Here is a 24,468-nt window from a genome sequence, read left to right as displayed (position 1 = left end):
CTAACACCATATCTGAAGAAATTCAATAAAGCAATTGTTAAGCTGGTAGAGGAAGTATTTATAATTGGCTCATACTGGAGAATCACTATTCGACAAGACACGTTCAACTACATAAAAAGTCAGAGCTACTACCCAGCAAGATGACTTTTTCACTCATGCACTTGACTGTGTAATCTCCATGAGTAGAGGCAAAAGGTGAGAATCTCAGCCTTCAAAACAACTTCCCTGAATTATCTGAAGAGAAGGAATTGAGTTAAAGAAATGACCTTGTCAGTCTTCCCCAGAGTCTCTGATTTTCATTACCTGCTTTAGTGTTGTGTTGCACAGCAGGGAAATTCTCTATTTCTGTCCCAATTCCTGAAGCATTCTGACTTATTGCTTCAGAATGACTTTTTGGTTGCCAGAAGAGGCCACCTGGCAGGCATAGTGGATTATGAAACAGTCACATATCAAGTGACCACAGAATCTCAGAGTTGGAATTTTCAAGACCAAATGGCCCAACCCTGGGGAGTATCCAATCAACTAAGAGAAGGGGCTGTCTTTCTTCCCGCAGCCCCCTGGGGAGAGGCTTCCTGGGTTCTCCATTACTTCTATGTTTTATCACCCTGATGGTAATCAAAGGACACACAAACCTCTCTTGCTTTGATTTATATCAGCTTCTCTTCCTAAAAGAAAATGCACATGTATCAATAGGCACAGACTTTTGGAAAAATCCACACCAGACAAGAGTTTTCAAGAGAATGGAGGGAGAATTATGTAACGGAACTAGGAAAGAAAAACAGAAAAACCAAAAGAATACAAAGTCAACAAAAACTGCTATAATTTAGTGTGAGTGAGTAGGGTTAAATTTTACATTAAAAAATAGGACCAGTGATAAATCATGTTGATGTTATGTGTCCCTGTATGATGCAAGGGCAGTTAACCTCAAGGTATTCTTCTCAAAACCTTAGTCCCAGTCTAATCATGAGAAAAACATCAGGCAGACCCAAACCAAGGGACATTCTACAAAACATCTGGCCAGCACTCTTCAAAAGTATCAAGGTCATGAAAAACAAGGCAAGAATGAGAAAGTGTCACAGACCAGAGAAAACTAAGGAGCCATGATGACTAAATGTCACGTGGGATCCTGGATGGGATTGGAAACGAGAAAACGACATTAATGGAAAAACTGGTGAAATCCAAAGGAAGTCTGGAATTTAGTCAATAGTGATGTACAAATGGTAATTTCTTAGTTTTGACACATTACCATGGTTATGTAAGATGCTGACATTAGGGGAAACTGGGTAAAAGAGAACTCTCTATACTGCCTTTACAACCCCTCTGTATATCTGAACTTAATTCCAAAGTTTATCTTTAAAAAATAGAGAATATTTAATCACTAAAGGAATTTTATACTCACTTAAGAGAAAGCCACTGTGCTTCTGTTAATATTATTCTGATAGTGTGGTTTCTACTGAATCCTAGCTGCCCGACAGGTTTTAAACCACCCTTGGGGAGTTGTTTATTTGTTAAAATTCAGTTTCCTCTGTTCACATGTGAGGCAATGTGACACAATCAAGAGAACATTTCATCGTATAATCGTGTGTATTGGCAAGAATCATTTTAACCTCTTGGAATTTTGGCTCCTTATCCAAAAAATGGCAGAGTTGTACTAGAGTTACTTTTTTTTTTTTTTGTAGAGGAAGATTAGCCCCAAGCTAACGTCTGTTGCTAATCCTCCTCTTTTTGCTGAGGAAGATTGGCCCTGGGCTAACATCCATGTCCATCCTCCTCTACTTTACATGCAGGACGCCTGCCACAGCATGCTTTGATGAGTGGTGTGTAGGTCCACACAGGGAATCCAAACCTGAGCCGCCAAAGCAGAGTGTGCGAACTTAACTACTAAGCCATTGGGACAGCCTCGAGAGTTACTTTTAATTGCCTCGAAGCTATAAAAGTTTATGATTCACTTGAACAAATCAGAGAGTATGAAAACCAAAAATCTTTTCAAAATAATTTGAGAATATTATTTGTTTGGCTAAAGCAAGAGGAACTGAGGTGTAGCCGAACTGTTGATATGCTATTGTTTCTTCATGTATCTGAAAAGCAACAATAAGGGAGGGTGTTCTGGAAACTTGGCAGAGGAGTCTGGAAATGCTGGGGTGGTGATTCTGGGAGGCAAATCTATGAAAAAGCGATGGCTTTTAAAGCCAAAGGGAACATGGGAAATACATTTAAGGATAGAATGGTAAAATTCAAGAGCTGTGAAAGGACAAGCTATGTGAACGGATGAGGCATTTGCGACAAGGTCTGTTTATGGCTACTGAGCAGTGTAAAGACTAGAGCAGAAGCAAGCCCATCTCAGGTAATTCTCTGGGGCTCCATCAGGATGGGTTTCCAAGAATCACAGGAGAAGAGTTGGAGCTTTAAGATAAAAGGGGACCCTGAGTCCACAATAGGAAAAGACTCTCCTTCTCCAATGATGAGTGGAGTCAGATAAATGTCTTAAACCAGAGGTAGAAAATGAGAGCAAACCAGCAAGGCCAATGACCTCAAGTATTCGATTATAGGAAAAGCCAGCCTTCCAGGGGCCGGATGGAGCACCTGAGTGATTCATACTTTGACCTAGTGCCCGCTGAATAATATGAGACCAAGTATCTGTAGATAATTACCTACTGGGGACAGAGCTGTTACTCCAGGGTGTCCTCAGATACACTAAAATTATCTTTGCACTTTAAAACAATTCACTTCACTGGGAAAGAGGACAAGAAAAAGGGTGGCCACAAACCCTCAGGGTTCATCTTTGAAAGATGAATCTTCCCTGACTGAGAGAGGAATAAGGCTACCCAAGCTTGCAGCAGGGAAGTGTGGGGCACCCCTGGGAACCAAGTTTTATCACACGATCCCAGGGAAAGTTTGGGCCTCTCATCCAAAAGCATCTAATGGCTTTTTTTTTTTTTTTTTTTTTTTGGATGTCTACTATGGACAAAGCTCTATGCCTGGGAAATGCAAAAAGAAAAAAATAAAATTGTGCCCTTGAAGAGATTATAATGTAAGAGTAGAGTCAAATATGTTTAAAGGATATACATTATGCCCTTCTATTTTAAGTTAACTATCACTTGTATAATGACTTAAACCACTGTTACATTTATTCTCTGGAGAGATTCCAAGCCTCACAAAGCCTTGTGTGATAGGCATTGTTCTTGCTATTATCCACCCTACTCCCACCAGCCAATGACAGATGTCCTCTGAGGCTCAAAGAGGTTAGGCGACCTACTTAAAATGACAGAGCCAGCGACTGCTACAGTCAAAACCTGAACCCCACGCTTTTTCCTTTTACAAATACAGATTTGTTATCCCAGTTTGCTTTTAAAACTTTTCTTTTTACCTTAAACGTGCTACAGCTCACAAAGGAGTGTCTGTGGATTTGGTTTCTTTATCATCACTACTCTGAACCCAGTGTGCCTCTTCCCCCCAAGGAACAATTTTTCGTCGATTTAGGAACGTTCTCACCCATATCTCTTTACATATTGCCTCATTCCCATTTGTTCCAACCTCTCTTCTAGAATTTGATTAGAGACTGCTGGACCTTGTCAGTCTGTCCTCCAAGTTTTTCATGACTCGTTCCTACATTCCTTCTTTGTATCTCTCTGTACTACATTCTGGGTGATTTCCTCAGATATCTTTTCCAAAGCACTAATTCTCTCCTTATCTTTGTATAATATGCGAGTTCAACTTTTCAGAACCTATCTATCCTTTTGTCATATTGTCCACTTTTCCATTAGGGCTTCTCCACCCTCTTCAATTTTTGAAATCATTTCCACACACTTATCACATAGCTTTTTTTCTATGCAGAAGATCCGAATCTCTTCCCTACTGAGCAGTTGTATGGGTGCTTCTAAATGGGCAGTGTATCTCCCACAACCTGTTTCACATTAATTTCTCCATTTGGGAAGAAATTTCAATCTCTTATTCAAAGCCACCAATTTAACTCAAAGGATATTTATTGTGCTTGTCACCCTCTCTGCATGGTTCTGAGTTTAGGGAAAATGAAATATTTAAGATATTCTTACACTGAGAATTGTGCAGAAAGTGCCTATTACGGGGAGTGAAACATGGGAAACATTTACTGAATGTTAAACATGTCCCTTCCCCAGCACTTCCTGACTTGGGTCTGGGGCTCTGGGGAATCCTTTCAACTCTCTCTCCAGACTTTTATTCCTTATTAAAGCTGTTTTCACCATTGTTGGAGGAATTCTTACACAGCGTGTTCAAAATGAACACTGTTTTAAAATTATTTTTATTATCATAAGTATACACAAACTATGAAATTGATCTGAGCAAGCTTTTAATTACTGGTTTTAGTTGTCTATGATTCTCTGTGGATTCCATTAATCCTTCTTTTGTAACAGTCAAGTTATAATCACTATCCTACTATAACCAATTTCTCAGTTGATATTATCAAGCTATCTTTAAAATTTTACTTAGAAAAGAGTTCTAAGAAAATTGTTAGTTATTGCACACCATCCAAGGTGACATTTTAAAAGGTAAGCTAAGACATCACTATCACCCTTCTGGAGATTTTACAGAGATAAATTAAAAATCTGATAATGAAACACTAATATTTATAGTATAACTGTCACAGAAACATATAAATATATATTATTCAGCTATATTTACTCATTTGAAAAATGGCCTTTCCCAGTTAATTACCAAGATTTCCTTTCAACAATTAGACTATTGTCCAGCAAAACAAAAATTGAGACTATTCTTCATTATAAATCCATTGTTCAATATGTAAAAGAAGAAAAACAATGGGGAAATTTTTGAAAGAATTTTCAGTGGACATATTTATATTTGAAAATTTCACATGAAATAAAGTTTTAATATTACTTATTTTAAGACACAAAAATAATCCCAGAAGGTCACGTAATAAAAAATATATATTTATTTCTTACCTCTGAACTTCTTGGGAGGATTGGCAAGATCTCCAGCCTCTGGGTGTACCACACATCTGTCATCCACTAACCTAGAAGGAAAAACATGTTTACACTGTTAACTTCATCATATTCATAAAGCATAGACTACACGTGGATATTGTATAAATATTTACAAAGAGTTTTAATACCATTTTCCACTAAGAAACTTTTTAATAATCATGGACTATAAAAAGATTTTGGTATAAAGATATTAATTAAGCAGGGTTTTTGACATTGAAAATTAAGGAACATTGTTAAGTGGTAGGAAACTGGTTAGATAAATCACGATGTAGACAAACCATGGAACACTGTAGAGCTATTTAGAGTTCTATTTAAAAATGCATTGGCCTGCAAAACATTTGCATGTTGTGAAAATAAGTGATAACCCATCAATAAGACATCATAGATGGTTAAAAACACACACACACCTCTACACATACACCTGTAAGAAATGGAACACAGACATCAAAACAGTAACAGCGGTCAGATTACACGTAGTTTTTATTTTCCTTTTTTTTTTTACCTGTGTGTGTGTTTTGTTTAGTTTTACAAGGAATGTGTAAGCTTATGAGATCAGGCTTACAGAGTGACCATAGAGTGAGTGGTTATGTGCATTCATCCTAAGCGTTCAAACCCTGGCTCAGCCACTTCCTAGCTAGGTGACTTTGGGGTTCCTCTTTACACCTGCAAAATAAGGCTAAGAGTATCTACCTCACAGCATTGCTAGGAGGATTACATGACTCAATATCCGTAAAGTACCTAGTACAGTTTCTGGCATCTAGTAAGCCCTTAATGAGTGTTTAATAGGTAAAGAGAATCAAGGATGTTGCCTGCCTTGTTCCTCACCATACTGTCTGCTTCTAGAAGAGTGCCTGACACATAATGGGTACTCGACAAATATTAACAAATGATAAACTGCCTTTGTAGTTACAAAAACACGTTTAATCCCTATTAAAATATTCACGAGAAGCCAATTTCTAGCACAATTCCAAGAAAGAAGTTCAATCTCTGACCTGAGAGCCAGGAGACATGAACCTCCTGTTCAAAAAGAAACATCTAACTACCAGAGACTTACTAACATTCTTTTTCTCCTAAGCGGTGGGAATACCCGGGGTTTTTTCAAGGGTATTATGAGAACGCATATGAATTAGTTCCAAGTTGGTCAATTCATTTGAAGGGAGATGCCCAAGTTGCAACTGTCTGTTTTTCGAAAAAAAGCGTGTTAACCAGACTCACTAGTATCCATCAATTCCAGCACAGAGTAAACCCCAATTTGTGACCAATGTCCGCTTGAAGTAGGCTGATTAACAGAATCAAAATGAAACTTTTGGTTCCTGGTTTATCTGGTTACCAAAAGCAGACACTTCCTAAATCACTAGATTTTTCTATGGGATCTAATTTCCATAAACAAAAGGTTAATTTGATCAAGCAATATGGTTCTTTCTTTGATTTTTTTTTTTATATACTTCATTCACACTGGTTTACTAAAATGCGGTTTTACAAGAGCTGCCAAGCATGCAAGAAATTCCTTTTAAGAGTTTTTAAAACTGTTTTCTTAGAAACAGGAAGTCACATTGGGTCAAGAGAAAGCAAACCCAAACTTCCACAATATCCAACTTCAGCCTGCAACACTGAATGTGAAAGGCTCAGAGTCCTGAGACGCTGTCACAACGTAATCTTTAAACATAATATTTAAATTAAAAAAATAAATGCTTTCTACATGTGCAATAGTTTGTATATTAAGTATATTTCAATAAACCTGAAAAAAAATAAATGCTATGAGGGAACGGTCAGCTTTTCTAGTTAGTGAAGACATGTTAAGAATTCAAACATAATGACCAAAAGAAATCATAGTCATATTTAGACACATAAATATTATATAATAAATGGTATCAACATTCTATTCATTCTTTGCGCCTGTCTCTTCCCACAGAAATACAGGCTCCCACGAGAATGCCCCTAAGAGTCCACACCTGCATGGGCTAGCCATCGAGATGAATGGGAAAAACTAAAGCTATAAGTTAGATCAGAGTGCATTTATGTAAACACTCACGCCTATCCTCAATTATCTGTCAGTCCAGATACAAATAGAACCATTAAGAATTTGTCCTATTCCTTATATACAGACTTCAGACTTAAAGAACTGCAACTGAGTTTGGAGAGAATGGAAGAAAGGGAAGGATAGGACAGGAAGGGTGGAAAGAAGCAAGGAATGTGAATCTGCTATGAAGACATATACAATCATTGATGTTAAAAGTTAAACAGGGTTTTAATGGTAGTTGTTGGCACAAATTCTACAGTATCCCCAACAGCCTCTTTTTGAATACCTACAGGGCCAGAATATTCACTATTTACCACCTCTCTGACAGTACTAATATCAGAAATGGGTTTTGATGGAGGTGAAATAGCACCCTGTCTTTCCCATCATAGTACTTATCACATTTTCTTATCACTTGCTTGACTGTCTGGGTCTTCCAATAAATTGTAACTCCTTGAAGTCAGGAACTGAATCCATCTTATTTGCCATTATATCCTTGGCATCTACTAGAATGAGTTACAGTAGATACTAAATATCTGTTTAGTATATTTAACAGATTATATACTGTTTCTCTCTAGTTCTTCCTCACATGGATATTGACCAAGCAGCTCAACATCATTTCATATACTCCAAATGTCAACATCCCCCTTAAATGCGATCCTAGAGATTATCCACATGAATCTAGATGTGCCCCCAACAAGTATAGGGGACAGAGGACACTTACCTCTTTCTTTCTGACACTAAGCTTACAGTTATGCAACCTAAGATCGTAGCAGCTTCTGTGGCAGTCAAGTCCACCTCTGATTTTCATTGGGTTTCTAGCTAAAAAACAATTCTAGGTCCTGTTCATGTGTACTACTGATAAGCCAGGCTTTCCTACCCACCACTGGGGCAGTTAACTTTTATAACCTAAAGACAAGAATTTACAATTGGGGCCGGCCCCGTGGCTTGGTGGTTAAGTGCGCGCACTCCGCTGCTGGTGACCCGGGTTCAGATCCCGGGCGCGCACCGACGCACCGCTTCTCTGGCCATGCTGAGGCCACGTCCCACATACAGCAACTAGAAGGCTGTGCAACTATGACATACAACTATCTACTGGGGCTTTGGGGGGAAAAAACAAAGGAGGAGGATTGGCAATAGATGTTAGCGCAGGGCCGGTCTTCCTCAGCAAAAAGAGGAGGATTAGCATGGATGTTAGCTCAGGGCTGATCTTCCTCACAAAAAAAAAAAAAAAAAAAGAAGCAGCACCAGAGGAGAAGTAAAAAAACTCCAGTTCTAATCCTTGGTCTGCCACTCCATAACCAGCCGTGTTCATGCTAGTCACTCAACCTCTCTGTGCCTCATTTTTTAAATGGAGCAGTTGTAATCTCACAAGTTCCTTCTATTTCTATGGTTTTTCATTTCTCTGATCCTGTTTTGTGGTGAGAGTTGGCTTATGGTATCATCCTTCAATGGCAAATTCTGACATTTATAATATTTTGTATACGGTAGTTTGAAAGTTTAACTGTTTAGTATCTATTTTCAAAAAGTGTATGCATTATTTTTATCATTCCAAGCAAAATATTAGTATGTGATTTTGTTCCAATCATTCACCATAGTCTTAGAACACAATATTTTAAAAACTTAAGATCTTGCCATATAGTAATATGGGCATTTTTCTTACCAATACTCAAGTTGCCCGAATAAGGAACAAACCTCACGCTGTACATTCTTGTTTGTATGCCAATTAATTTATCTCATAATTCAGAGTAACTTAACAGGAAATACTAGGTTCTACAAATGTCCAATTTCACACTTTATATCTGATAGGTCCCATGGATAGACCCCTGTGGAAGGTCATAAATAATTCAAATTACACAAAGAGGGAAGTAGCTTATTACAAAACTTTCTGCCAAAAATTGTTCTAACTTGCAAATGCAAAACAGATGCAAAATTCACTCATAGCGCTACTCATATTTTGCCTGTCTATGATGACAAGAAGAGTTAAATTCACTTTGGTTTGCCATTTGAAATATGAGGTTTTTAAAAATTAAACTAATAAAATTTAATATTATCTTCTCTTTTTAGATGTTCTACTTCAACGATATTTTTTAGCAGCACAAATATTTTAAGTTTTAATGTTAAAAGTATGTTTGATAACACATATAAGTTTTTCAATCAAGTACAGGTTTGTTGCTACTAATATTTCTAAAACTGGTTCCTTCCAAAGTTGAAATTGTGCTTGCTCTTAGGTATTTAAAATGTTTCCAGTTATTTTCCGATGAAAGATAAAATCAATCTAAACCACCTATAAATTACAGCATAAACACTAAATTTTGAAGTATTATTACTTGGAAACCCCTAGAGATACTGACTGAATCCTTAGGTTTAAAATTTTGATCAGTGCTATTGCCTAGACTGAATGACTTAAAGACCTTTAAAAAAAAAAATTGGTATCATTGGACTACGAAGGGAGTGCTGTCACTCACATATCAACCTTTTTAGAAATCACTGTGAGAAGCCATCATATATGAAACAATTATCTTCAGAGTATGGATGCTGATGAAAATGAAGGGAAAAAGAAACTAAAAGAGTTACACACTGTCTTTCAAAGAGAAAGATATATATCTGACCATGATTTCAGAAAGGATTTGTGCATATATTTTGAAAGCTTAAAGCCCTAATCCAGGCAAAGAAAGAAATTATGACTTTCTCTTCTCAAATTTTCCTTCTCCATCTAATAACGTCCTTTTTTTGATCTCTCTTCACTGCCTTCTTGACCTCTTCGAAACCAATACTATTGCAAGTCAGTTTGTGCAGCATTTTCTCCTAGCCTGTCCATTGCTGTTCTCATGAAAGTCAAAGCATTTGCAAAGTGCCTGTCTGAGGATATGAATGGGCATCTATACCAGTTGCGATCAATTCTTTAATGATGGCTGAGTTGACCTTGACTACTATCAGTTCTGAATTATCTGCAAAGAGCTAGAAAATCACTGGCACTAGTAAAAGTGACTCACTAGGCAAAGTTCAGGTCCAGATGTTACTACTACCAGATTGTCATTCCTATCTGAGTTTCCATACCTTGATTGGCACCAATTTGGAGGTGTTCTCAGGAAAAAGCCATAAAATGGGAAACTCATCTAGGGACACTCTCTCATTCCAAGTATAGACACCTCCACCGCCCCAGGTTTCTGCCTATTTTTGGTTACTCAAACCTTCACATAGTTGTTTTATGTATTTTGTCCACAGTTCATAGTTGTTATACTGCAGGTTAAATTCAAGAAATATGAGCTCAAGTATTTTAAAAATTACTATTAAGACAAGGAAACAAGCTGCTATGCATGCAACAGCAAACAACAACAACAAACAAATATGGTAATTATCAACTACAAATGTAAGATAACTATTATGAATGCTTACAGACATGAAAGATAATTTTTTTAATGAGTAAGAGCCCATCAAAAATGGCCAAATTTGATAAAGAATTTCTAGAAATGAAAAATAATTGTTGAAATAAATAGGTGGGTTTAAGACAGTAAATTAGACACAGCTAATTAATAACCTGGAAGATAGATCTTAAGAAATTACTCAAAATGAAACAGAGGACAAGAAGGACAGAGAAAATATGACAGAGAAATTAAGAAATATAAATGGTAGGATGAGAAGGTTACTCTGTATACATAATTAGCATCCTGAAAGGAGAGAATAGAGAGAATCAAAAAGGCAATATTTGAAGAGATAATGCCTGAGAATTTCCAGAGCTAATGAAAGACATGAATCCACAGATACAGAAAACACAACATATTAGGCTGCTAACTTCTCAGAATCTACAATACAAACCAGAAGATAATGGAATCATTTCTTCAAATGCTGAGAGAAAATTTAGCTGTCAAGTTAAAATTGTGTACCCAGCAAAATTAACTTTTAAGAACAAAGGTAATATCAAAGTATTTTTAGATAAATAAAAACTAGAATTTACCAGTAACAGACCTTCACTAAAAAACTTTCTAGGATATACATCAGGTAGAAGGAAAATTATCTTAGTAGAAAAATACAAGTTATAACAAGAAACAGGGAGGAAAAAAACTGTTAAATATGAATTAATCTAAACAAGCATTATCAGTATAAAAGAATAATAATGACTAACTAACATGGGAGTTTACAAAAAAACAGGCTAAAATATCAGACAGCTGCATATAAGTAGAAAGAAAGTAATTAGAGTTAAATAGCTCCATGGTTCTGAAGTGTACAGGAATGAGTTAAAATATTAATTAACTTTATAGTTTGTTGAGTATGTATAGTATAATTTTAAAAGAAACTACTGAAACATAGAAACAATATATAAATACAAAACCAGTAGAGAGGGAGGAATGGAATAATAAGAAAAATAAGCAACAAGTTAATCAATCCAAAAAGAATTAAGAAAAAGAAGAAAAAATCAGGGAAAAATCATGATTAATATAAGGCACAAAGTAAGAGGTTAGAAATAAGTCAATAAAAATCATAATAAATTTAATTTTTTAACTTAAAAGACAAATTAAAAAAAAGATTTTCAGATTAGATGAAAAAAATCCAACCATATGCTATTTACAAAAGTCATATCTAGAACATAAGGATAGAAAAAGACATAGCAGAGAAATACTAATCAAAAGAAAGCTATGGTAACAATGATAATATCAGAAAAACAGATTTTAAGAAAAAAAGCATTATTCAGGATAAACAGGGCCATTATATAATGAGAAGTGCTTCAGTTCTCTAAGAAGATATAAGAATTCTAAATTCATATTTAATAGCCCCAAAACATATAAACAAAATTTATAGAACTCCAGGGAGAAATTAACAAAGATATCACAGTGTACAATTTCAACATACTTCTCAATTACTGATAGGGCAAACAGATAAAATTTAGTAAGGATATATGCTTTGAAACCCATAATTAACAAGTCTGATCTAATGGACATATATAAAACACATAACTTCTCAGGAAAATATACAAAGCTCAACAACTGGAGAAAATATTTTCTTTTTGAGTACACACAGAACATTAATATACCAGGTCCCTCAACTGTTTTCAGATTATATGATGGTCATATCCCTACTATATTTCCAAAATATAGCCTAAATTTACAGGTTTTTAAAAATATATATATTATTGTCTTGGCTGATAGTGAACTTCTGTTTAGCTAAAAACTCCACTCTTATCCATCCTCCAGAGGCTTAGGGTCTCCTTCTATCATCCACCATATTTGATACAGACTCTGTGAAGTTGTGATTTAATTTATTGTATTACACCTTCAGCTGCATGTCTCTAATAAACAGTGAGCTCCTTGGGGACTGCAGCAGTATATTTTTAATCTTTATATCCTCAATACCTAGTACAGTGACTAGCATGTAGTTAGTACACAAAAAATAACTGTTGAGTGAATGAACTGATACTTTAATGAACTATGAAGGTAAAGAAAACAAATTGCAAAAGACAAAATGAGGTTGATAAAGAAGTAGCTGGAAGATCACAGGAAGGAAAGATGAAGTATGTAATAACAATACAATTGTTCATCCTTGGCTCACCCCCTCAGCAAACCATAAAGTAATAGTTAATTATATATTCTAGAGGTGGATGGCTAAAAGAGACCTCAAAAAGTAAGCCAGTCAGTAAGAGCTCCCAGGCAGAAAAGAACACGTTAGCCAAAAACATTTCTTTCCTTTGAAATCATCAGAGCACAATGCAATGGTGATTAATTTTGTAGGTGTAAGGACCTGCCTCTTCCCTGTTCCTTTAAGTATGCTACCCGCTTCAAAAAGAGATGACTATGAGGACCAACTACCACTTCCTGGCTAATCCTACATAAAAGAGAAACATACCTAGGAAGAAATAGTTGGCAAGAGAAGTTCCCTGGCCAGAAAAACCTCCGGCAACTTGAGACCAATTTCCGCAATCATTACAGCATGAGAAACTAGACTTTTTTTTCCAAAAAGTTGCAGGGTATAAAAGATACCTTGTTAAAGCTAAAAGCAGATCACTCTTGTTTTGGCGTCAACAAGTAATTGGGACACGTCTAAGAATTACCAGAAAAGGGAAGAGCTAAAAACTCTTCCTCAAAAAAAAAATTTTCCATTCTCACATAATTCCTTCAGAGCCATAGCTTCCAACATTCAATTAACAGTGGCTAACTGTAAATAAATATGAGTTAAAAAAAAAAACACACGTCATTCTAAGCCACACCTATCATAGCATGGATGGAATCAATGGGCATAAGACGCTCTTTTAAGCCATTTCTGTGCACAAGAAAATAATCAAACACTTATTTGTGTTACTGGCAAGGGTCTAATTGTGGCTGAAATGACAGATATACACTCTTTTGGAGTGTTTTAATTAAAGAGCAGAGATCTCTCTTTCTGGGATGGAGTGAATGAATCCTTACCTGAAAATAATGAAGCAACCCACATGACCCCTGAAAGCAGAGCCAACTGAGGGTAAAATCAGAAGTAAACAAAAATACGCAGAAAAGTCTGATGGTTGAAAACAGCTACATAGTATGCATTAAATTATTCCCCTTCCTTCCGGGTTAGACAAAAATTTTTTTTCCAACCCCTGAAGGCAGAAATAGTAGTACTCTTAAAGTAGAATTCATAATTAATCCTAGGTAATGAATTTATCTCTGAATGCAAAGATCCTCCTAGTTCTAATCCCTAATCCCCAGACAGTGATCATCATAATCACAAACAAAAGTTCCGGAAGGGACATACTGGCTTCTGCTAGAAGAGGGCAAAAATAGGATAATACAAATTTAACAATACATGTTTCCTTTTAAGATTCTAACATCACAATTGTATCTATTCCATACTAAGTGCAAGATGTTGGAAAGTTATTTCTCCAGCCTAACCATAAAATTAAGATGATAATAGTACTAACTTCACAGGGTTGGTTTGAAAATTAACTGATTTGATAATGCAAAATGCCCAGTACAAAGTTAACATTCAATAAAGGTTAGCCATCATCATCATTAACGAGCACAAAGTACATACTCAATAATTATTAGCTATCATCATTTTCATCATTATCATTTATTATTAACACTTAATTGTTGAAAAAAGTTCACCAGTAAAGTAATCGCCTCAGAAAAAATAAATCTAAATCTCCTCATCAGGAAATTCATTGGCTTCACAGATACTTACTGAGCAGCTACTATATGCCAGGTATTGTTCTAAGAGCAAAAAAAACCAATACTCTTGCAGGAGGGAGTAGAGAGAAAACAAATAACAACAATAAACATAATAAATCCATAAATTACATAGTGTGCTAAAGGATCAATGCTATAGAAAAAAGGGAAACATAAAACATGGTAAAAGATTAAGGGAGGTGAGGGAGACATCTAGGAGAACTGCATCCCGGGCGGAGGGAACAGCCGGTGCAGAGACTCTACAGCGGGAGCATGTTTGCCACGGTTAAGGACCTGCAAAAAAGCCAACATGGCTGATGGGAGTGAGTCAGAAGGTGAGTGATGGGAAGTAGGTCAGAAAGGTCAAGGAACAGAAGACCAGATCCCATAGGGCCTCTTACATCACTGTAAAAACTCTAACTTTGACTCTGGGTGAGATAGGAGCCACTGGAAGGTCTGGAGCAGAGAAAAGTCAACGGGATCTGGCTTATACATAAAAAGACCCCTCTGGCTGCCAAGCTGAGACCAGACTGGTGGGAGTGAGGGAGACAGAAGTAGGCAGCCCACTTTGGACACTAGCAGAGTAACCCATGGGAGAAAAAGGAGGGTCTATAAATGCATTTCATACAAATTATCAATATCCTAACTAAGGAGAACAGGACATTTCAGAAGAGATATAAATAGCTATTGTCTCTTTAAAGGCTATTACAGTATATGGGTTTTAGGATGGAATTATACATATTATTTATAAATTTAATTTATATAATATTTTTATTTACCGTATAGTATCATAGCAATTAGTACTGTGGCAGTATAGTATTTACCATAAATAAGGTGCAGTTAAGTAATTCAGAGTCAAAAAACTGGACACTGTCTGGCACAGAGTGAACATTTAATAATCGCTTATTTAATTTAGTAAATTAATTTATTCAACTTCTTGGTGGAAAATGTTATTTAAACATGATTTTTAACAGGAAAAAATATGACATAGATCTGCTGCCCAGGAAGCACACTGTTACACATTAATTTATATTCACTCATCCTTTCATTAAACAAATACAATTGATACCCACTATGTGTCAGGCACACCAGATTCTAAGTGAATCTCTAAACTAAGACCTCAAGAAAAAAAAAAGAATAAACATGTGCAAATATTCCAAATAAGTTCACATTTAGTTACTAAACATGAAAAGAAGTTCAGGGTGAAGCTCTGAACACATGAAAAATCTAAAGTTCAAAAGTTGGCACTGCGTCAAGGAACTAACAGTCTCTTGCTCAGCATGGGTCCACAATGAACCAAACAGAAAATTAAGAGTATTAGGCTTTTAAACTTTACATCTTCTTAACTTAACAAAATATATCTCAAGGTTTAAAATGCATTTGAATCTTCCTAAGTGAGTTATTCTCAAACTGCATGATCGTTACAGAAAGAAAATTTTTCTCTTCTCTTTCAAGAAAAATATGTATGTATTATTAGAAAATCAATGTTGAAAGAAATACATGTCAAAGAAAGAGTAACTGAAATTGTAGTCATTTGGAATCTCAGTGCTTGATCTTGACTGTTTTCTACTGTAATAAAGTACACAGAAAAGTATTTCAACGATACGCATACATTTCAACGGACTTCCTTCCCCACCCAAAATCAACCTGCACCAGTTCCATTTATGAGCCCTGCCAAGTACAGTATGTTCAGCCCGAGCCAGTGTCCTGCTGGAGGCCCCACAGGGCAGAGGAGAAGCCAAAGCTGGAACATGACATCACATACAGTAAACCCATATCATTGTCTCTGCAACCAGAAAAGAGCAGCTCTCTCTGATTTATAATAGGTTTCACAAGATTCCTATAATCCTCTCCCAGTTTTTTTCTTTTTATGCAAATGTTGGTATTTATTCTCTTCATTCTTAAAAAGTCTGCAAGAAAGATAGAAGTCCTTCCTTTGAAGACATATGTGTCTTTGGTGATATCATCCAGAAAACCAGTTGCTCAGTAAGGGACCCACTGACACCCTCAGACCACAATATCAATCTTAAACTAATTACATAAGAAAGGTGCCTTGGATATGTTACTTTTTATCCTGCCCCCTGCGTTTTAGAAACTTCCTTTTCCCACTTATAACTCTTAACATGGCATGGTTAAGAACCAACAGGTCCCCTCCACCACCCAAGGGAGGGTATGAGATCTGGGTTGGCCTTTCTCTCTCCCATCATCCCAGATACAGTGCATGGTCCAGAGGAGAGTACATAACCCAAGCAAGGTCAAAGTGCCTTTAAAGAAGTAGATATGAACAATGAAAGCAAAGTGGGGGAGGCAGAATACCACAGGTTCTGTCTCCTTCTAAGATCAAGCATTATGAGGGAAAGTGTAGGCCTAGAACTGCCAGGAACCATTTTTTTCCACTGTGGGTGGAAAAAATCTGCCAAAGAATAAAACCTACAAGAAGGAAAGAAGTGAAGAAAGAGACAAAATCCTGGTCTCGTTAACTGAACCCCTGGTTCTAGCTGTACCTGAAGCCAGACCTCCTCTTGGACTCCCAGTAACGCAAAATGCAAAAAAGCCTCTATTTGGGCCAGCCCCGTGGGGTAGTGGTTAAGTTCACGCACGCTGCTTCTGCGGCCTGGCGTTCGCAGGTTCGGATCCCAGGCAGGGACTCATGCACCACTCATCAAGCCACGCTGTGGCGGTATCCCCTATATAAAATAGAGGAAGATGGGCACAGATGTTAACTCAGGGCTAATCTTCCTCAGCAAAAAGAGGAAGATTGGCAACAGATGTTAGCTCAGGGCCACTCTTCCTCATGAAAAAAAAAAAAAAGCCTCTATTTCACTTAAATTCATTGGGTTTTTGTTCCTAGCAAAAAATAGTAAATGTAGCCATGAAGGTCACATAGCTAGGAAAGAACTGAAAAAGTATAAGCAACCAGAAAATCCAGACTAGCCACATGCCAAAAAATAAAATCATCTGTCATTGACTCATTCATTCAACAAATATTCACTGAGTGTTGATTATGAGCCAGGCACTGTCCTAGGCACTGGGGAAATAGCAGAGCACAAGACAGACCAAACTGAGAGCTTATATTTTAATGTAAGAGCCGTTATTGCATTTTAGCACAAGCACTCCCAAGCTTGAGTCCAAGGAGTGAACTTCAGGGGGTCTTGAACATCCTCAAATATATGTAAAATCATGTTGGTACATATTCCTAGGAAGTGCAACATAAATTTTCTCTGCGTCTCAAAGGGACATATGACCCCCAAGAAGATTAAGAAAAACTCTTAGGGGGCCAGCCCGGTGGTGTAGTGGTTAAGTTCACACACTCTGTTTCGGTGGCCCGGGGTTCACAGATTTGGATCCCAGGCGCAGACCTATGCACTGCTTGTCAAGCCATGCTGTGGCAGGCATCCCACATAAAATAGAGAAAGAGAGCACAGATGTTAGCTCAGGGCTAATCTTCCTCACACACACACACACACACACACACACACACACAAAAACTCTTAGAGCATAAGCATACCTTAGGATCGAGATATCTCCAAGTCCTTATGGAAATTCTCATCTCTTAACCTTAGCATAGTTTTGTTCAAAGAAGACACTCTATTCAACAGGCATTTCAAAGAACTATCGCTCTCCTTTATATTATGAAGCAAACTCCTTTAATAATCCCTTTATTCTATGGAAACAAAACTAACAGTTAATAACTGCTTGCCTTAACCCCTAATAAGCTGGAGAGCATCTCAAATATTAGCGCTTTAATTAAGGCCTGTATGGAGAAGATAAAATAGATCCTCTCCTCTAGACCACACAGTCTCATCTTCCTAGGTTCCCGTTTGTGGCCAAAATATAGCTTGATAATTTTTAAATAACTGATAGGAAGCAAAGGAATTGCACATATCTCTTCAAAAGGAGGATTCTCCTTTCCCCTTGAGTTAAGTTTTAAAGGGCCTAGTTTACAAATATTGCTATCAATAGCCAATTTTACACATTTTTTTCTTTTCCCTTAGCAACTTAATTTGAATTTGAAAGTCTCCAGGTTACAACTTAATACAACTAAAGAGCAATTAAGTTGCAACAAGCAAAATGTCAATAACTCTGGAAAGTCATGGGGAAAATTAACATTATAGAATCTTCTCTCGAAGTTATATGCCTCATCTTTAGAATTTTAAATGAGAGGAAGATAATTTTACCAAGACAAGCTCAAGAAAGGTATCAATTTCTGCATTCTGCCCTTATTTGAATGGAGGGGAATATCTCTGTCTCTACTTTCTACGTCCTTTTGAAGCATATAGATAGGCTACCTGTTTCACACTTGCATTTCCTGGACCCAAAAGGAAAGGTATCTCCTTTCATCTGCAAAATGGTTTTCTTCTAAACTGATACTGATCAGATTCCTATCTGGTAAAAAAGAAAAACAGGAACCAGGGTCACTGCTTTCCCTTATTCAAAAAAGATCTTCCGGAGACATTTAAACAGCAGCTGATGCATTATAATTATTTTCTCACCAAAGCTTCCTCTAAGAATGTGATTTGGTGGATTTCATTTTGGCCGATTCTACTTCTAGGCTACGAAAAACAGATTCCTTTTCAGGGCAAAACAACCTCTTTCTCAACCTCCCGCCATCCTTAGGAGTGAAACCAAAGACCAAGGAATCAAATGCACACAATGAATCCTTTTTATCCTGCCCAAATAATTCACTGATTCATACTCGCCAGGTACCCACTACCTTCACGCTTCTCTCCCTAGGAATAGGCAATCTCATTTGACATTTTGGTAAGATTTTCCCAAATCCCTCCAAGATGGTATGACTCTCTTGCCTCCTGGAAAGATGAGAGAAAAACAACATCACCAGCAGCCATTTTGCCCCATGAATAAAAGCAGCTACTGTCTTTCGGTAGCACATGTTCTCATCATTTCTCTCTCTCTCTGTCTCTCTCTCTCATTCTTTCTCTTTTATAATGTCAAAGTTCAAACAGATTTTGAGTAAAACTTATCCAAAGTATTTTTTAAACTGTCTTTTTGAGCAACTGTTTTTAGGGTCCAGTCATCTTGCCAAATTGATAATTTCCAACCAAACCTCTAATCAAGAAGAAAAAGAAAACCCCCATGGTTACCCTATCTTATAGGACATGCTTAGATTTGGTAATATACTCACTCTCTCCTACAAACCACTACAGCTTTTATTTATTTTTAAAGTTGCTTTAGCTTTGCACATTAAGTCATAATGCCATTCATAATAACAAATTACATGGAAAAAACACATCCATAGGAGACAAACAATTCTTCAACTGTGTGTTGTCTCTGGATGGTACACTAAGAGCTTAGTCACTGAAAGGCCACATCCACACAGGATGATGGCATCTCCTGCCAGGATAAGTAGGAATTATCCCTAAACCGTAAAGAATAAAAAACCTTCACGATCTCACTGGCCCTTTGCCTTCGTCCTGTCTGAAGGAGGGCTGTGAAAGGCACATGATTCACTCTGAGCTGAGATCCAGCATTACTAATAGAACCAGCCTAATCCTTTCTCTGTTTCCTCTCTCAAAGCAATTTTATGCATAGTCTCTACAGTAAATGGTCTCCAAAACTCTTTTTAGCTTTTTTTTCCCTGTAGCGTCCCATATTTCGATGTTAAATTAGTGAAATCACGTCTCTTCAGTTACCTGCTTTATTCAACATTCTAGACCACTGAATTTTCTCTAAATGTAAAAAAGCCAGAAAGTAGGGACTTGCCACCTTCCCCATATCCACCCTTTTTAATTCTTCCGTTCTCCTCAGCACAGCACCACAAGGATCTTCAGTCCTCCCTTTCACACACCAATCAAAAGCCTCATCCATGACTGTAGAAAATCTAAATTCCAAGACCTTGGCAGTACCAGGGCTGTCACCAGGCCAGACTCATAATCATTCCAAACGTGGCCTAAAGAATTGCTAAGCACCAGAAGTTTTCTTTAAAGAGCTTGGAATTTAAAAACAGGAAAAGAAAGGATGTGATAGGAAATGTTTTATTTTCCCTCACTCAATGTTACATTTCCTTTAATTTATGGATATCTTGATTTAGTATTTAGTATTTCACCCTTTAAACTTCCTTGAACACTGGAGTCAGAAGAAACAGCTTGACCCGGTTTTGAGCTTTTTTGTTTTTTTCGTCGTTGTTTTTTTAGTGAGGAAGATGGGCCCCGAGCTAACATCTGTTGCCAATCCTCCTCTTTTTGCTGAGGAAGATTGGCCCTGGCCTAACATCCGTGCCCGTCTTCCTCTACTTTATATGTGGGGCACCTGCGGCAGCATCACTTGATAAGCCGTGCATACGTCTCCACCCGGGATCCGAACCTGCAAACCCCAGGCCACTGAAGAGAAGCACGCTAACTTAACCACTACATCACTGGGCTGGCCCTGCCCAGGTTTTTTTTTAACAATCAACAAATCTTATGGGGCCGGCCCTATGGCTTAGCGGTTGGGTGCGCGCACTCCGCTGCTGGCAGCCCAGGGTTCGATCCCGGGTGTGCACCAACGCACCGCTTCTCAGGCCATGCTGAGGCCGCGTCCCATGTACAGCAACTAGAAGGATGTGAAACTATGATGTACAACTATCTACTGGGGCTTTGGGGGGAAAAAAATAAAAATAAATAAATAAAAATAAAAAAAAAAATCAACAAATCTTAAATCCATGTCTCATCTCCTCTCTCGTGTTTCAAACTAAAATAATAATAATAATAATAAAGAAAGGATATCTTAATGACACTTCAAATATCGTGACTGAGCTGTTGAATTGTAGTCAGTTGATATTTGGAGTGTAGTTTTAAAACCACTGCCTAAAACAAGATATTTAATTATGTATATAACTAAGATAAATTATTTCTCTTTTCCAAATAGTATGATGATCCTTCATCAACAAACACAAAATAAAATCAAGAAAATGTTAAGTTAGATAACTAATTCAATATCTTCTTTTTATTTACATCATTGCTACAGGGGAAACATTTTCCTGCTCTTCAAATTATAGCAAATCTGGAAAAATAAGCCATTGATATTAAAATGTGTTAATAAAGAGATTTAGGTGACCTCCTTATGACTTTATCATTAAAAAAGAAAAAAAAAACACTAATTTTTAAATTATCTAGCATGTACCAGTACAGCTTTCCAAATACTCACACAGGTGTAACATCATTTCATACCTTTAAAGGACCACTGAGGAGCAGAAGACTAATATTATTAATACTCCCAATTTAAGGATGGAGAACTGAATTCAGAGATTAAATGATTTGTCCAAGTTCTCAGAACCTCTTCAGGGTAGAACAGAACTCAAACCTAAGCACTTAAATAGCTCCCTCCAAGATCCACATTGCCTTTAAAAACTCATTATCAAACATCTATTTATTCAATGGTTTGACTTCAGCCTTGAAATTAAATACAATTTCCAGATAGTCATATCATAACCAACCAATTTCTTCAATAGTTCAAGATGGATCCAAGTTTTAAATATTTAAATAGAAAAAAAATGAGTTGAAGATACTGACTTTTAAGAGTTAGAAAAATTTACTGTGCCATTTCTGAAAAGGTTACACAAGGATCACATTTCAAACATTACATATTAATTAGGAATTATAATTCATGTCTAGCTCCGGCGCAAAACATATTTGTTTTACTGGGGGAATTTTTAGTTAAAAGCATTTTAGCAATAAAACTTTCTAATTTTTGAGATCTAAATTAGTGATTTTTTAATTTTAAAATTTGTATTTTAAATCCTGCTTATATTACACCCTGCTTTGTACACATCTCCAACATAATTAATTCCCTTATGTTGTGTACACATAAGGTGCCACAATTATTCCATAAAGTAGATAAGCTACTTGTATCTAAACAAAAGCTATCTACACTAAAATCAAACTCATTCACAATCAAATTTACTGTGAGAAATAGAGATTCAAATGCATATACTTTCATGGATGAGATTCATTTATCAAACCATGTTTACTCATGTGCTTATGAATGATGTACTTATTTTGAAGAAGCCTGTTTCATAAACTCCCCTTTCTTTTTTTATTTTGTATCAACATTATTAGGGTATCATTTAGGTACAATAAACCGCTACCTTCCCTTATTGGCCCCTCACCTTCACCCCCATCCTTGATTTCCTCGGAATCCTTTCCTTCATGAGCTGATGCCAAAGAAAAGTTGAGACCAGACCAGACTATTGAGGCTTTACTATGGCATGGAAAAGTACTCAGATAATTCTCCTTTTCATCAGGAAGTAAACTCCACCTGAAACAGTGCTAATATAAAGTCCAAAAGTAGTAAACTGGAAAGAAAATAGTCTTACATAAGGACCAAAAATAACCAAGGGCTTCACATTTGAAAAGCTGATTGTAAGGACATAGGAAATGTGGCTTCGCGGAGGCTGAGGCGTGATCCTATTTGGCTGCAGTGGACACCTGTTCTCTTTGCCTTTCCAGCATCCACCACTTTCCTTCTGGCAACAGAGCCCTGACAGAAGAATGGAGAAAGACTCCTCTTCTCTCACTCATGGCATGCTGATGTCACCTCTGTAATCAGAGAATCTCATCCCCTGGCCACAGTGTTTGGCTGAAGATAGGACCATTATCCTAGTCATTGCAACAGTGATGACTGCAGTACTTCTCGAGTTGGAGGAAATGAGGCACTCTCTTTCAGTTCTCTGTATAAGAGGATAGGGTACTATAAGGCTGAAGCTGCTAGCAGCTATGCTGCCACCGTAGGCAGAGGCCTGCCTGAGGATGGGACTAATACTGATGATAAAATGGAGAGAGAGAGAGTCATTAACGACGCTACGCCTAGACTTTTCAGTTACCTTGATCATAAAGTTCTCTTCTTTGCTGACAATTGCTCCAATTGGGTTTTCTGTTTCTTACAAGCAAAACACATCCTAATCAATAAATGGTCTTCAGATTCACTAGTTCTCTGTCATAACAAGGAATGTGGCACTTTTCAAGTTCTTACCATTACCAGTTACTCCAATATGACTAGAAATAGCAAACTGGTGTAAACTGCTCCATAAGGAATTTATGTCAGATAAAAGGAAATATCTTATCATAGAGAAATTTTCAAACAAGAGTCTACAAAGTGGGTTTTTTTTTTAAGTGTTTTTTAATGCTGTAATTTTTAAGGGTTTTCAATAGTTTGTGTGCATATATGTACTAGGATCCTATAAAGAGTAAAATCTCTTTTTATCCTTAACTAAAAAAAGGCTAGAGACTGCATAATTTTGTTCATTAGGTATATCTAAGAGGTAGGAGTAAGAAACATTCTCAGTGCCTTTCAGATTCCTATGATTTTGTCTAAAAATCATTAGGATTCCAAAGATAAGTAATCATCATAATTTGACTAGTCACTTCTAAAATTTGACAAGATTATCCTAGACAAATGTGTTTATTTGTAAACTGATTATATCCAAATTAGATAAATATTTTTGCTAATCCTTCTCACAGTCACAGAAGTTCAACAGGAATTCTTCACCAACAGGAAACTTCAGAGAAGAGACAGTAGCACCAGCTGTCCAGTGGAAAGTTGTGTAAAATCCCTACTCTAATGTCTCCAGGGCAAACATTTGTTTTTGTCTCAATAAATAAAACAAAATTGTTTCCTTTTACCACTATGTTCTAGTAAGGAAAAAATGTTAGCAACTAAAATAACATGTTGGCTTTAAAATGTAACAAGACTTGAAAATTCTAATCAAGGAAGATATGGTATATGTATGCCAAGCAATTTTAAGGTTATTACTAATGTTGATACACTTCTGGTGTTTGCATTACATCAAAAGGATAGCACGCATCAAACCACTAATAAAAGATAAATTTAAGTGCTTGCAATTTAGTAACGTGCATTATCAAAGTAAGGAAGAAAAAAAAATCCCAAACCAAAATAAATAATAGATAAGGCAGTGTGCCTTTGAACAGCCTACTAAACAAATACCAGCTTAAAAACTGGTTTACTGCAAAATTTTATAAACATAACATAGCAGAACCTTCAACATTAATGCAATGGGAACTCAGCCAATCTTCCAAAAAGAGACTCATGCTGATTTTTCAGATACAATAATAGTAAAAGTAATTATAATAATAATAGTTTCCACCTATTTAATACTTAGGTTCCTGATGCCAAAGGCCTGATGCTTATGAAATGTTTCAATATGTTAATTGCCACTAATCTCATGGCAATACTATAAACTAGGCAATAATCCCACTTTATAAATAAAGAAACTGAGGTTCTCAGTATTAACTTCTTAAGGTCATGAGAAAGAGTGGAGCCGTAATTTGAAACCAGGTTGGAATCAAAAACCCATCCTCTCAACCACTATGCTAAAATG

At 36.7% G+C, this 24,468-nt stretch overlaps 1 protein-coding gene across 1 annotated transcript in view; it reads right to left on the bottom strand.

The window, feature by feature from the left end:
* Positions 1-24,468, bottom strand: part of ITPR2 (inositol 1,4,5-trisphosphate receptor type 2) — a 472,032-nt gene that overhangs the window by 434,220 nt on the left and 13,344 nt on the right. The window contains exon 2 of the mRNA XM_058558623.1: positions 4,938-5,008. Coding sequence (XP_058414606.1) covers positions 4,938-5,008 — 71 coding nt within the window. The remainder of the gene's footprint in view (positions 1-4,937; positions 5,009-24,468) is intronic.

The sequence above is a fragment of the Diceros bicornis genome, chromosome 17, assembly GCF_020826845.1.
Source record: "Diceros bicornis minor isolate mBicDic1 chromosome 17, mDicBic1.mat.cur, whole genome shotgun sequence".
Classification (NCBI taxonomy): domain Eukaryota; kingdom Metazoa; phylum Chordata; class Mammalia; order Perissodactyla; family Rhinocerotidae; genus Diceros; species Diceros bicornis.
Note: the sequence above shows the minus strand (reverse complement) of the source record. Positions and strands in the feature narration are given on the sequence as shown.